This window comes from Scyliorhinus torazame, chromosome 3, assembly GCF_047496885.1.
Source record: "Scyliorhinus torazame isolate Kashiwa2021f chromosome 3, sScyTor2.1, whole genome shotgun sequence".
Taxonomy (NCBI): Eukaryota; Metazoa; Chordata; class Chondrichthyes; order Carcharhiniformes; family Scyliorhinidae; genus Scyliorhinus; species Scyliorhinus torazame.
In genome coordinates this window covers 296,526,932-296,542,884 of record NC_092709.1, presented here as the reverse complement: position 1 = coordinate 296,542,884, position 15,953 = coordinate 296,526,932, and the positions used below count along the sequence as shown (strand labels likewise).

The following is a 15,953-nucleotide window of genomic DNA, read 5'->3' as shown; positions in this document are numbered from 1 at the left end:
TGTTGCCCCGCCAGCTGGCGCGGAAATGCGGCGCATGCGCGGGAGCGTCAGCGGCCGCTGAAAGTTTCCCGCGCATGTGCAGTGGGGAGAGTCTCTTCCGCCTCCGCCATGGTGGAGGCCGTAGCGGAGGCGGAAGGGAAAGAGTGCCCTCACGGCACAGGCCCGCCTGCGGATCGGTGGGCCCCGATCGCGGGCCAGGCCACCGTGGGGGCACCCCCCGGGGTCAGATCGCCCCGCGCCAGCACCCCCCCCCCCCCCCCCCCCCAGGACCCCGCCGGTAAATACCAGGTTTGATTTACGCCGGCGGAACAGGCAATTTCTGGGCGGGACTTCGGCCCATACGGGCCGGAGAATTGAACAGGGGGTCCCGCCAACCGGCGCGGCCCGATTCCCGCCCCCGCCCAATCTCCGGTACCGGAGACTTCGGCGGGGGCGGGGGCGGGATTCACGACGGCCAACGGCCATTTTCCGACCCGGCGGGGGGTCGGAGAATGACGCCCCAGTGTACTGTTACTTTCCAATGTGGTGATGCGGAGACCACATTCAGCCACAATCTGCTGCTCTGACCGAGATTAACTTACGTTACAACAAGAGCAGTGAGCAACCCAGACTCCAGAGTGAGGTCATAGAATCATTTGGCCCATCGAGTCTGCACTGGCCCTTGGAAAGAGCACCCCACCCAAGCCCACGTCTCCACCCTATCCCAGTAACCCCACCTAATCTTTTTTGGACACTAAGGGCAATTTATCATGGCCAATCCACCAAACCTGCACATCTTTGGACTGTGGGAGGAAACCGGAGCACCCGGAGGAAACCCACACAGACACGGGGAGAACATGCAAACGCCACACAGACAGTGACCCAAGCCGGGAATCAAACCTGGGACCCTGGAGCTGTGAAGCAACTGTGCTAACCACTGTGCGACCCCCAAGGTCTGCCTCAATAATTATAGACTTTTTTTGTAAACAATCAGGAAGAGGGTCTGACCCCAAAAACATAGAACTCCGGTAACACCTTCAGAATTTTAAAAATTAAAATATTTATTAAGAATTAATAAATAATTCAGTTAAAACAGTCTTGGAAAACAACTCCCCAAAATACCTACTTGGTCAAAAGCACTCAAGCAAACTATCTTCTTGCCAATTTATAGATTTTCATCCAAGGCAGAGAGGGGATAAAGGTGATAATTATATGGAAGAAGGAACTGAGGGCACTGTTGCTAGGTTTGCAGATGATACAAAGATATGCAGAGACAGGTAGTATTGAGGGAGCAGTGGGGGCTGCAGAAGGACTTGGACAGGCTAGGAGAGTGGGCAAAGAAGTGGCAGATGGAATACAATGTGAAAAGGTGTGAGGTTATGAACCTTGGAAGGAAGAATGGAGGTATAGACAATGGGCCGTCATTCTCCGACCCCCCGACCCCCCTGCCCGTCCCGCCGGCGTGGATTAAACCACCTTTTGAACGGCGGGACAAGGCGGTGTGGGCGGGCTCCGGGGTCCTGGGGGGGGCGCGGGGCGATCTGGCCCCGGGGGGTGCCCCCACGGTGGCCTGGCCCGCGATCGGGGCCCACCGATCCGCGGGCGGGCCTGTGCCGTGGGGGCACTCTTTCCCTTCCGCCTCCGCAACGGTCTCCACCATGGCGGAGGCGGAAGAGACTCCCTCCACTGCGCATGCAGTGGAAACTGTCAGCGGCCGCTGATGCTCCCGCGCATGCGCTGCCCGGGGATGTCATTTCCACGCCAGCTGGCGGGGCAACAAAGGCCGTTTCCGCCAGCTGGCGGGGCGGAAATTCCTCCGGCGCCGGCCTAGCCCCTCAATGTTGGGACTCGGCCCCCAAAGATGCGGAGCATTCCGCACCTTTGGGGCGGCGCGATGCCCGTCTGATTGGCGCCGTTTTGGGCGCCAGTCGGCGGACATCGCGCCGTTTCGGGAGAATTTCGCCCAATTTTCTAAATGGGAAAAGGCGTACAAAATCAGAAGCACAAAGGGACGTAGGAGTAGTCCTAGTTCAAGATTCTCTTAAGGTTAACGTGTAGGTTCAGTGCGGCAGTTAGGAAGGTAAATACAATGTTAGCGTTCATGTTGTGAGGACTAGAATAGGGATGTACAAGATTAGAGATGTACTTCTGAGGCTGTATAAGACTCTAATCAGAAACCATTTGGAGTATTGTGAGCAGTTATGGGCCCCGTATCTAAGGAAGGATGTGCTGGCCTTGGAGAGGGTCCAGAGGAGGTTCACAAGAATGATCCCTGGAATGAAGAGCTTGCCATATCAGGAGTAGTTGAGGACTCTGGGTCTATACTTGTAGTTTAGAAGGATGAGGGGGGATCTTATTGAAATTTACAGGATACTGAGAGACCTAGATAGAGTGGGCGTGGAGAGGATGTTTCCACGAGTAGGAAAAACTAGAACCCAAGGGCACAGCCTCAGACTGAAGGGACGATCCTTTAAAACTGAAATGAGGAGGAATTTCTTCAGCCAGAGGATGGTGAATCTGTAGAACTCTTTGTCGCAGAAGACTGGAGATCAAATCACTTGAGTGCCTTTAAGACAGAGATAGATAGGCTCTTGATCAATAGCGGGGGGGATCAGGGGTTATGGCGAGAAGGCAGGGTAATGGGGATGAGAAACATATCAGCCATGATTGAATGGCAGAACAGACTTGATGGGCCAAATGGCTTAATTAAGCTATGCCTTATGGTCTTAAGTCAAGGAATTGTCACTTCAATAAAAGTGTACTGCACAACTTCACAAATGCTTCCAATCTGATGTGGAATTCCAAAAGGAAGTTCAAAACAAACAGTTTCTCGAAAACAAAGACTTAATACTGGGTAGTTTCTCCAGTTCAAAACTTTGCACTGTAGCTCACACACAAAGGAGATGATCTTCTGGGCTTTCCCCCACAGCCACAGCACTGAGTTAAACATCCCTCCTTAAATACCGTTTTCCCTTTCATCTTAGGTTCCATTGTCCTCAAACACCTCCTTGAACTTAACTTCTCCATATATAAAAATCTTTCATGTTTTCGACTTCACCTCTACTTTTGGGTCAGTAAAATTGAATACAACGTCCCCTGTTTACTCATGAAAATTTTGCAAGATGCAAATGTCCCTCGTCACCTCTGAACTCTATTTTGAAATTCAGCAGCTGAGAAACCAAGTTTCCTACTTATCTCATAATGCACATTTTAAATCCAACCTATTTACTTGTAACTCAAACTCACCATGATCTCTCATTACAAATGCATCAACATAACACCCTTAACTTTATCTCTTTTCCACACAGACAACCGGTCTCGATTAATCTCCCCCTGCTTAATTAACCCTGGACATACACACACATAGATTTATTTATCTGCACAGAATACCAACATAATCGCAATTTTTTAAAAAATACTTCTCTCATCACAATAGTATCACCATATACCACCCCCAACTCAAGGGTGATTTCAAACACTGGAAGAGAACAAGAATTTAGAATTAAGTAAACAATTATCAAAGCTTTATATTTAGTTACAATCATCGCATCAGTTATTGTGCTTCCCATCAATTCACCAGCCTGGGAAAATCTCCTTTGTTTTTACTAAAGATACTCACCAATTCCCATAATGCTTGGGTCACATCCACAGACATGATGTGCCACTATTCTGACCAGTGGCGTCAGCTTATGTTTCTTAACAGCGTCTTCACTGGCTATAATCACTGCGGCAGCTCCGTCACACACTCCCTGAGGAAAATACATTAAAAACAGCTTTTGGGAACTGTAAATTGTACCATTGTTCTTAAGACAAAACCTGGTTATATGTCTTCAATAATCTCAGGCAACCTAACCTCTGGAATACAAACTGTCTGTTTACCCTTCTATACTTTCATTGTGTCACCTCCATTTGGGGTCTCAATTTTCTGACTGTCGCAGCAGTTGGGGCATTCCAACTCGCTTGGGTATTCCTGATCAGGGAGACGGCACAGAACAAAAAAAAAGTGAACATTTTTGTTCCTGATTTCTACCCCGTAATTCCTGCTACAAAATAATCATGCATTGATATCAGGAAAAAATAAGATCAAACTTGGTTGTGATGGCCCCATGGTCAGTAGCCTCTGAACATTCACTATCTAGGCTCACAGATGAAGAATAATCACTTCACTGAATAACTACAATTTGCATTTATATCATGCTTTTAATGTGGTACAATGTCCAAGTTATTTCACAGGAGGCTTATCTGAAAATAAATTTGACACTAATCCACAAAGAAAGGTGTCATATGACCAAACAATTATTTGAAGAGGTAGATTTTGAGATGTGCCTTTAAAACAGGAAAGGGAAGTATAAAGGGTGGCATGGTAGCACAGTGGTTAGCACAGTTGCTTCACATCTCCAGGGTCCCAGGTTCGATTCGCATCTTGGGCACTGTTTGTGCGTAGTCTGCACATTCGCCCCATGTTTGCGTGGGTTTCCTCCAGGTGCTCCGGTTTCCTCCCACATTCCAAAGATTAGGTGGATTGGCCGTGATAAATTGCCCTTAGTGTCTAAAAAGGTTAAGTGGGGTTACTGGGTTACGGGGATAGGGTGGAGGTGTGGGCTTAAGTAGGGTGTTCTTTCCAAGGGCCGGTGAGGATTCGATGGGCCGAATAGCCTCCTTCTGCACTGTAAATTCTATGATTCTATGATAAAGGCAGAAAGTTTCAGGGAAGGAATGCCAGAGCTGAAGGCACAGCCTCCAATGCTAGAGCAATTATCATTGGGATGCGCAAAAGGCCAGCATTGGAGGTGTGTGGGCTGGAGGAGGTAACAGATATAGGGGGGGTGAGGCCATGGAGGTTTTGAAAACAAGGATGTGAATTTTAAAATCAGAACACTGCCTTACTAGGTGATAGGGGAACAGAATTCTACAAATTAGGATACAGATAATAGTTTTGTCGACGACCTTAATTTTATGAAAGCTGAAAGATGGAATGGCCATGAGAACCAAATCTGCAGGTAACAAAGGCAAAGATCAGAGTTTCAGCAGCAGATGAGCTGAGACAAAGGCAGGGACAAAAATAGGTGATGTTATGGATGGGAATAGTTAGCTTCAGCGATGGACATTTATGTGGTTGGAAACTCATCTCGGGATCAGATAGGATGCCACGTTTGCGCACAGTCGGGTTCCTCAGACAGTGCCCATGGTGAGGGATAGGATCAATGGCTAGAGAATGTAGATTGAGTACACTCAATAACATTTCACAAGAAGGAGGTTTTGGAACATACTGAAGCATTTCCTGCAGTGACGGTGCCGTTTTTCTTGAACACAGTTGGTAACTTGGCCATTTGCTCTGCAGTGGTCTGTGGTCTGGGGTGCTCATCCTGCTTTACAGGCTGCATTTCTTTCTTGATTTTCACCTCAATTGGAGCCAACTCCTCATTGAAGTAACCGGCATCATGGGCTGAAAGGTATTATGCATCATAGTAAGTGTACACATCCATATTATTACTTGCCTCTTGTTCTGCTAGACCAAAGTACCAATAATATTAATACGAATCAAGTTTGAAGCAACAAATTGCTGGGGAGAAATTTTAAGATGGTTATTGGGATTTTATTTTGAAATGAAAGGGTATTCTTCCATAACGTTGTGAAACAGTGATACAGAGTTTGTTATTTTCCCCTCACACTAACGGGTGCGATTCAACTAAATGGGAACAAAGTCCCATAGAGAGTGCGCTTAGCGCATTTCGCCATGTTTCCCGGCACTCACAGCGCCGAGAAACACATGGCTATACAATGGCTCTCGCATTAAATAAAGGCCCTCAGTGGGGAACACGCAATCGTTTTCTGTACCGATGAGCTCTACTCGCCAGAACTCATTGTATCATGCGATCGAGAAGCCACTATTAATACTCCAAAGCTCCAGACGCAACCTTAACCACCCCCCCAACGAACTATGGAGGGCCCCCCCCCTCACCCGCACCGCCCCCAACACCCGCGCAGGACACCTCCAGCCCGATCGCAAGAACATAAAAAATTCCAGCTTGGCACCTTGGCAGTGCCAACATGGAACTCTGGCAGTGCCACCTGGGCACCTTGGCAGTGTCAGTCTGGCACCCAGGTGGCATTGCCAGGGTGGCACCAGCAGTGCCAGGGTGCCACCTGCCCAAAGGGCATGCACCTGGGGGCCTCCGATCCACTGGGAGGCCCCCATGTGTGCCCTTCTGTCTGGTCCCCGTTTGTGCGGACCAGTGCTGAACGACGCTCGCCCAAGGTCTCTGAGGCGATGGGGATAGATCCCAACGCCTCAGGTGCCTTGGGAATCTGCACATTGAAGTGAGACTAGCTGTCTCGCTTTAATATGCAGATTTGCTAAAAAGTGATCCCGCCCACAATAGGCAGGATTTAGTTCGCAACGTCTCACGTGATCGCGTTAGATCGCACGAGGCGCTGCGAGCTGGGTAGATCCCGAGAGTGAGGTATTCCGGCTTTTATCGGCCACGCTGCACCATGGCGAGCTGCTTTTCGGGCGCAGCATGACTTTTGGATCGCACCCATCTTCTCCTGAAAAATTAAAATGATTGAAGACCCTATCAAAGGTACAACTTTAAAATTACATATTACTATATTCTTTTTGAGAGATAAGCTACTTCTTGAACCTCTTCTCACGTTCTGATGAACTATTTAAGTCATCAACAATGTTTTCGATTCTCAGGCTTTTAATTTTATTAAATGTATTAATTGGGACAAGAAGTTTAAAGTGAGGATTTTAACAAAATTAAAAACTCATTTTAAATTTCCTACCCGATTAATAAATTTCACTACTAAAAAAAAAAAAGCAAATATTTATGGAGGCTCGGTCATTGAAATAAAGTATCCTGACAATCTGGATTCAGGTATAGACAACACATGCAATCAATATATTAACGGACAAACAATTATAATGTATGGATTCTACCTCATGAGCTAGACTACAAAGCTGTTGAAAGATGTTTTTAACTACTGACTTGATAAAGAACAAAGATGAATTAAGCACAGGAACAGGTCCTTCGGCCCTCCAAGCCTGTACCCGTCACAATATCACCCTTGGCCAAAACCTTCAGCACTTCCTAGTGCCATATCCCTCTTTACCCATCCTATCCACTTATTTGTCGAGATGCCTTTCGAGCGCCTTTAAATGTATCTGCTGCCACAACCTCCCCTGGCAGCGTGTTCCAGGCATGCACCACCCTCTGTGTAAAAAAACCTGCCTCGCACATCTCCTCTAAACTTTGCCCCATGCACCTTAAACCTATGCTCCCTAGTGACTGACCCATACATCCTGGGAAAGAGTGCCTGCCCATCCACTCTATCCATGCCCCTCATAATCTTGTAGAGCTCTATCAGGTCACCTCTCAACCTCCGTCGTTCGAATGAAAACAGTCGGTGTATATTCAGCCTTTCCGCATAGCTAATACTCTACAGACCAGGAAACATCCTGGTAAACCTCCTCTGCAACTTCTCCAAAGCCTCCACATCCTTCTGGTAGTGTGGCGACCAGAATTGTGCGCAATATTACAAGTGCGGCCTTACCAAGGTTCTATACAACTGTAGCATGTGTCATGTGAGAGTACCTTTAAGACATGGATGTTTAAGCAATGTACCTTTAAGAAAACAGTGATTCAGAGAGTGGGTGGTGCGGAGGTCATTTTGCAGTTTAGTTTTGCAGTTTGGAGGAAGAGAGCTGGGTGTGTGTCTGTGTTTTGCAGTGAGCTGGATCTCTGCCATGAAAGACTATCTCTGGATCATTTGGGTGATTTAAACTTATAATAGTGAAGCCTTTAACCTGATGTGATTTTGTTTAAAGGTGTTAAGTCTCTTGGAAATTTGAAGGAACATTTTAAGGAATTATTTACTGTTGCAATATTTTCTGAGTTATCTTTGAAGGGGTGTTAAGAGGTCCAATGTTTATTTAAGATGTTAAGTTGAGTTCATGGAATAAACAGTGTTTTGTGTTTAAAAACCCACGTGTCCATAATTGTAATCCCACACGTAGGGAAAAAGCCAAGTGCTAGGAAAAGCAACAAATCCATTAAAGGGAGAGGTTGGTTGAACTCCATGATACATTTTGGGGTGCTGAAAACGCCTCGCCCATAACAATTGGGGGCTCGAGGGGGATAAAAGTCTGTCTATTGGACTGGCTTTTGTGAACTTAAAGACAGTGAAGGATTGTTGCTTTTCCGGTGTGGTATTTTCGTTTAAGTGGGGAGAGTGTTGTGAACAATGGCTCTTTCAGAGGCTCAGAAGTTTTTGGGGGTGGAGAATGTCACACGTAGTACTTTACGGACAGAAACGAAAAGCAAACTGTTAGTTTTGGCAAGAACTTTGCAGTTAACATTACCTGACTAAATGGGAAAAGAGGTGGTAATTATGGCGGTGGTTAAACATTTAAAGTTGCCTGAGATACAGTTTGACTCATTGGGAATGGCAAAAATTCAGTTGCAAATTAAACAAATGGAACATAAGAATTAAAGCGGATGGAACACGGGAGTGAGAGAGAGGAAAAAGAAAGAGAAAGTGAGAGAGAGGAAAAAGAAAAAGAGAGAGAGAGAGAGAGAGGAAAAAGAAAAAGAGAGAGAGAGGAAAAAGAAAGAGAAAGAGAGAGGAAAAAGAGAAAGAGAGAGAGGAAAAGGAAAAGGAGCGAAGAAAGGAGAAAAGAAAGATTAGACCTCGCAGAACAAAAATAAAAAGAAAGGGAGATACAGATCAGGGAAAAAGATAAAGAGAGGGAGTTTAAACTTCAGAAAATGGCCATGAAACATGACAATCAGTTAAAATTGGCAGACGTAAAGGGGAACGTACAGTTGGAGGATAGTGATGAGGATAGTGAGAAAGAGCGTCATAGTGGAAGGCTTGGTGGGAATCTTGTTTTTTTGCACATCACAAATTTATTTGTTATTCTTGAGGTAAGAAATCCAACATTGTCAAACTGCTGCTGCACATTCAGGGACAGGGATACAAAGAACGTCCCCTTAACACAACAGGTCTGGAAAGGCTCAAGTCCGACTGAGAGATACAGGACGTTAGAAGGTGGATTACAAAAAAAAAAAAACACAATTCCAGAGGAGTCAGCCACCTTCCAGTCTGCGATCTCCAGTGTGCAGTCCACTCCCAACAAACATCACCGCCTCTTCCACCAGCCCCTCAAAGCTTCTTCGGCTTCCTGCCAACTTGGTAATAGAAATAGACACTGATGAGGATGAACAGCCCCCTGCTCAGTTGCAGTAGCGTCGCCCCCTGCGGTAATGCTCCCTTTTCAAACAGCGGCATGGTTGTAACTAAAAATTGCACTGTGGTATAGCAGGCTTCTGTGAGGAGTGTCCATTGAATGATACTCTTTTCCGCTGTGTATAAAGCGTGCCACATTATCAGCGAAATACTGAGAAGGGCCCCTCCATACAATCTGACAGACATTTTGCTGCTGGATCCATCTTCATCAAAGACAGCTTCATACAGGAGCTCAGGAAACCGGAGAGCCATTATACCAACAACACTGGCTGACATCAGTTGCCATATCCTGAGGCCCAGATGTTCTCGCATAGCGAATTTAATTTCATTTCCCAAAACCTGACTGATCTTTGATCTGTGAATCTCTCCATCATCGTCCTTTCCACCTACGCCGAGGATTTTCCTGGTTTTCAGCCGGCTCACCAGGTCACTTTGACTGTTTCTTTATCAGCGGAGGTTGCTGTTTGGCAGCCATGTTCCCAGCGAGAGCCAGACCTGATCATACACTGAAACTAGCCCTCCATATTAATGACATAAGGGTCTGTCCATGGAAGTATTGCTCTACATTCCTCTCCTCCAGATCGATTTGGCCAGCAGACTGGGATTGATCACTGCCTGGACCATTTCCAGCATTGTGTATCCAGGTGTCTTTTGGGGAGGCCTGGCCTCCGTGGGAATCTATTTAAATATGTCCAAGCGTTGCCAAGGTTTGACGAGAAGGAAGTGGAAGCCTTTTTCATTTCATTTGAGAAGGTAGCTAAACAAATGAAATGGCCACAGAACATGTGGGTGTTACTGATTCAAACAAAGCTGGTAGGTAGAGCTAGTGAAGTGTTTGCATCACTACCGGAGGAGGTATCTGGAACGTATGAGAAGGTGAAGAAATTCATCTTAGGTGCATATGAACTAGTGCCTGAAGCTTACAGACAAAGGTTTAGAAATTTAAGGAAAGAATTTGGTCAAACATACATGGAGTTTGAAAGGTTCAAACAGAGTAATTTTGATAGGTGGATAAGGGCTTTGAAAATAGACCAAACGTATGAAGCTCTCAGAGAAATTATACTTTTGGAGGAGTTTAAAAATTCAATTCCTGATGTAGTGAGAACTCATGTGGAAGAGCAGAGGGTTAAAACTGCGAGATTAGCAGCGGAAATGGCAGATGATTATGAATTAGTTCATAAATCAAAGATTGGTTTGCGACATCACTTTCAGCTGGTGAGGGATAGAAACTGGGGACATGAGAAATACTCGAGTGGTAACGGTAAAGGTGATCTGATGGGAGACAATAAAGAGAGTGCACCTCAGATTTAAAAAGAAATCCAGGAGGGTGGAAAATAAATGAAAAGTTTCAAATGTTTTCACTGTAATAAACTAGGCCATTTAAAATCACAGTGTTGGTGGTTGAAGAAAATCACTGGGAAGGCTGATGTGGTAACATAGGATAAGACAGTGGGATTTGTTAGAGTGGTAAAGGAAAGCCCAAGGGAAGCGAAGGAGGTGCAAACGATTGTACAGCCTGTTCAAGAAGTAATTGTTCAGAAGGTGCCAGATGTCTTTAAAGAATTTACTTCTGTGGGTAAAGTTTACTCATTAGTATCAGGTGGAGCAGGTAAAGAAGTCACAATTTTAAGAGATACAGGGGCTAGTCAATCTTTAATGGTAAGAGATGAGGAATTATGTAGTTTGGGAAGAATGTTGCCAGAAAAGGTGGTGATATGTGGAATTCAGGGTAAGAGGAGTAGCGTTCCATTATATAAGGTAAGGTTGGAAAGTCCAGTGAAGAGTGGTGAAGTGGTAGTAGGAGTAATAGATCAACTATCTTGTCCAGGAATACAGTTTATCTTAGGTAATGATATAGCTGGATCGCAGGTGGGAGTGATAGTAACAAGGTCGCAAAGTCACAGGTTAAGATAAGAGGAGAAATCAAAGAGTGCAGATGAAGTTGAAAGTGCAATTATCAGAAACAATTTTTGATCAGATGGCTGAAAAAGAACAAAACAGGTGGAAGATGAGGCGGATATTTTTAGCTCAGGAAAATTGGCGGAGTTACAACAGAAAGATGTAGAAATAAAACGGATATATCAGAAAGCATATACGGAAGAGGAATCTGAGAGTATACCAGAGTGTTATTACCGTCAAAATGATGTCTTGATGAGAAAATGAAGACCTGTACATATGCAGACGGATGAAAAGTGGGCAGAAGTTCATCAAGTAGTATTGTGTTGCGAGTTGCACACGAGGTACCAGTGGGAGGTCATTTAGGAATAAGGAAAACCCAAGCTAAAATCCAGAAACATTTTTTTTTTTTAATATTTTATTGAAAATCTTTGGTCAACCATCACAGTACATTGTGTACCCTTTACACAATAATATAACAGTATAAATAACAATGACCTGTTTTATAAACAAAGAATAAATAATATATAACAAAAACTAAAACTAAAACTAAATGGCAACTGCCTTGTCTCAGATAAACACTCTCCAAAAATATGATTTAACAGTCCAATATACAATTATTTATAGCAACGACCTATACATATTATACATATATATTAACAACCCTGAGAGTCCTTCTGGTTCCTCCCCCCCCCACCCCCCCGGGCTGCTGCTGCTACCTTCTTCTTTTCCATTCCCTCTATCTTTCTGTGAGGTATTCGACGAACGGTTGCCACCGCCTGGTGAACCCTTGAGCCGATCCCCTTAGGACGAACTTAATCCGTTCCAGCTTTATAAACCCTGCCATGTCATTTATCCAGGTCTCCACCCCCGGGGGCTTGGCTTCCTTCCACATCAACAGTATCCTGCGCCGGGCTACTAGGGACGCAAAGGCCAAAACATCGGCCTCTCTCGCCTCCTGTACTCCCGGCTCTTGTGCAACCCCAAATATAGCCAACCCCCAGCTTGGTTCGACCTGGACCCCCACTACTTTCGAAAGCACCTTTGTCACCCCCATCCAGAACCCCTGTAGTGCCGGACATGACCAGAACATGTGGGTGTGATTCGCTGGGCTTCTCGAGCATCTCGCACACCTATCCTCTACCCCAAAAAATTTACTGAGCCGTGCTCCAGTCATATGCGCCCTGTGTAACACCTTAAATTGAATCAGGCTTAGCCTGGCACACGAGGGCGATGAGTTTACCCTACTTAGGGCATCCGCCCACAGCCCCTCCTCAATCTCCTCCCCCAGCTCTTCTTCCCATTTCCCTTTCAGCTCATCTACCATAATCTCCCCCTCGTCCCTCATTTCCCTATATATATCTGACACCTTACCGTCCCCCACCCATGTCTTTGAGATCACTCTGTCCTGCACCTCATGCGTCGGGAGCTGAGGGAATTCCCTCACCTGTTGCCTCGCAAAAGCCCTCAGTTGCATATACCGGAATGCATTCCCTTGGGGCAACCCATATTTCTCGGTCAGCGCTCCCAGACTTGCGAACTTCCCATCCACAAACAGATCTTTCAGTTGCGTTACTCCTGCTCTTTGCCATATTCCAAATCCCCCATCCATTCTCCCCGGGGCAAACCTATGGTTATTTCTTATCGGGGACCCCACCAAGGCTCCAGTCTTTCCCCTATACCGTCTCCACTGTCCCCAAATTTTCAAAGTCGCCACCACCACCGGGCTTGTGGTGTATTTCTTCGGTGAGAACGGCAATGGGGCCGTCACCATAGCTTGTAGGCTAGTCCCCCTACAGGACGCCCTCTCCAATCTCTTCCACGCCGCTCCCTCCCATTCTCCCATCCACTTACTCACCATTGAGATATTGGCGGCCCAGTAGTACTCACTTAGGCTCGGTAATGCCAGCCCCCCCGCTATCCCTACTATGCTGTAAGAATCCCTTCCTCACTCTCGGGGTCTGCCCGGCCCACACACAACTCATGATACTCTTTTCGATCCTTTTGAAAAAAGCCTTCGTGATCACCACCGGGAGGCACTGAAACACAAAGAGGAATCTCGGGAGGACTACCATTTTAACCGCCTGCACCCTCCCTGCCAGTGACAGGGATACCATGTCCCATCTCTTGAAGTCCTCCTCCATTTGTTCCACCAATCGCGTTAAATTTAACCTATGCAATGTACCCCAATTCTTGGCTATCTGGATCCCCAAGTAACAAAAGTCCCTTGTTACCTTCCTCAGCGGAAAGTCCTCTATTTCTCTGCTCTGCTCCCCTGGATGCACCACAAACAACTCACTTTTCCCCATGTTCAGTTTATATCCTGAGAATTCTCCAAACTCCCGAAGTGTCCGCATTATCTCTGGCATCCCCTCCGCCGGGTCCGCTACATATAGCAACAAATCATCCGCATATAGAGATACCCGGTGTTCTTCTCCTCCTCTAAGTACTCCCCTCCACTTCTTGGAACCCCTCAATGCTATTGCCAGGGGCTCAATCGCCAGTGCAAACAATAATGGGGACATAGGGCATCCCTGCCTTGTCCCTCTATGGAGCCGAAAGTATGCAGATCCCCGTCCATTCGTGACCACACTCGCCACTGGGGCCCTATACAACAGCTGCACCCATCCAACATACTCATCTCCAAAACCAAATCTCCTCAGCACCTCCCACAGATAATCCCACTCCACTCTATCAAATGCTTTCTCGGCATCCATCGCCACCACTATCTCCGCTTCCCCCTCTGGTGGGGGCATCATCATTACCCCTAGCAGCCTCCGTATATACGTATTCAGCTGTCTCCCCTTCACAAACCCAGTTTGGTCCTCATGGACCACCCTCGGGACACAATCCTCTATCCTCATTGCCATTACCTTGGCCAGAATCTTAGCGTCTACATTTAGGAGGGAAATAGGTCTATAGGACCCGCATTGCAGCTTCTTTAGGAGAAGCGATATCGTTGCCTCTGACATAGTCGGGGGCAGCTGTCCCCTTTACTTTGCCTCATTAAAGGTCCTCATCAGTAGCGGGGCGAGCAAGTCCATATATTTCCTGTAAAATTCAACTGGGAATCCATCCGGTCCCGGAGCCTTCCCCGCCTGCATGCTCCTAATTCCTTTCACTACTTCCTCTATTTCAATCTGTGCTCCCAGTCCCACCCTTTCCTGCTCCTCCACCTTGGGAAATTCCAGCCGGTCCAGAAAGCCCATCATTCTCTCCTTCCCCTACGGGGGCTGAGCTTCGTATAATTTTTTATAAAATGCCTTGAACACTCCATTCACTCTCTCCACTCCCCGCTCCATCTCTCCTTCCTCATCCCTCACTCCCCCTATTTCCCTCGCTGCTCCCCTTTTCCTCAATTGGTGGGCCAGCAACCTGCTCGCCTTCTCCCCATATTCGTACTGTACACCCTGTGCCTTCCTCCACTGTGCCTCTGCAGTACCCGTTGTCAGCACGTCAAATTCTACGTGTAGCCTTTGCCTTTCCCTGTACAGTCCCTCCTCCGGTGCCTCCGCATATTGCCTGACCACCCTCAGAAGTTCTTGCAGCAACCGCTCCCGTTCCCTACTCTCCTGCTTTCCTTTATGTGCCCTTATTGATATCAGCTCCCCTCTAACCACCGCCTTCAATGCCTCCCAGACCACTCCCACCTGGACCTCCCCATTATCATTGAGTTCCAAGTACTTTTCAATGCACCCCCTCACCCTTAGACACACCCCCTCATCTGCCATTAGTCCCATGTCCATTCTCCAGGGTGGGCGCCCTTCTGTTTCCTCCCCTATCTCCAAGTCCACCCAATGTGGAGCGTGATCCGAAATGGCTATAGCCGTATACTCCATTCCCCTCACCTTCGGGATCAACGCCCTTCCCAAAACAAAAAAGTCTATTCACGAATAGACTTTGTGGACATAGGAGAAAAACGAAAACTCCTTACTCCTAGGTCTGCTAAATCTCCACGGGTCTACTCCTCCCATCTGCTCCATAAAATCTTTAAGCACCTTGGCTGTTGCCGGCCTCCTTCCAGTCCTGGACCTCGACCTGTCCAGCCCTGGTTCCAACACTGTATTGAAATCTCCCCCCATTACCAACTTTCCCACCTCTAGGTCCGGGATGCGTCCTAGCATAAGCCTCATAAAATTGGCATCATCCCAGTTCGGGGCATATACGTTTACCAAAACCACCGTCTCCCCCTGTAGTTTGCCACTCACCATCACGTATCTGCCCCCGCTATCCGCCACTATAGTCTTTGCCTCAAACATTACCCGCTTCCCCACTAATATAGCCACCCCCCTGTTTTTTGCATCTAGCCCCGAATGGAACACCTGCCCCACCCAACCTTTGCGTAGTCTCACCTGGTCTATCAGTTTCAAGTGCGTTTCCTGTAACATAACCACGTCTGCCTTAAGTTTCTTAAGGTGTGCGAGTACCCGTGTCCTCTTTATCGGCCCGTTCAGCCATCTCACGTTCCACGTGATCAGCCAGGTTGGGGGGCTTTTTACTTCCCCCCCCCCCTTGTTGATGAGCCATCCCCTTTTTCCAGCTCCTCACCCGGTTCCCACGCAGCTGTGTCCCCCCCCAGGCGGTGCCCCCCCGCCCATCCCACCCCATGCCAGCTCCCCCCTCTCCCCAGCAGCAGCAGCCCAATAATTCCCCCCTCCCACCCCCCTCGCTAGATCCCCCACTAGCGTAGTTACACCCCCCATGTTGCTCCCAGAAGTCAGCAAACTCTGGCCGACCTCGGCTTCCCCCCGTGACCTCGGCTCGCACCGTGCGACGCCCCCTCCTTCCTGCTTCCCTATTCCCGCCATGATTATCATAGCGCGGGA

At 47.3% G+C, this 15,953-nt stretch overlaps 1 protein-coding gene and 1 pseudogene across 1 annotated transcript in view; both read right to left on the bottom strand.

Moving 5' to 3' along the window:
* Positions 1-15,953, bottom strand: part of acaa2 (acetyl-CoA acyltransferase 2) — an 84,592-nt gene that overhangs the window by 28,604 nt on the left and 40,035 nt on the right. The window contains exons 6-7 of the mRNA XM_072497426.1: positions 5,250-5,425; positions 3,599-3,728 (exon numbers count right to left, since the gene is read on the bottom strand). Coding sequence (XP_072353527.1) covers positions 3,599-3,728; positions 5,250-5,425 — 306 coding nt within the window. The remainder of the gene's footprint in view (positions 1-3,598; positions 3,729-5,249; positions 5,426-15,953) is intronic.
* LOC140409611 (tumor protein p53-inducible protein 11 pseudogene) lies at positions 8,869-9,739 on the bottom strand (annotated as a pseudogene).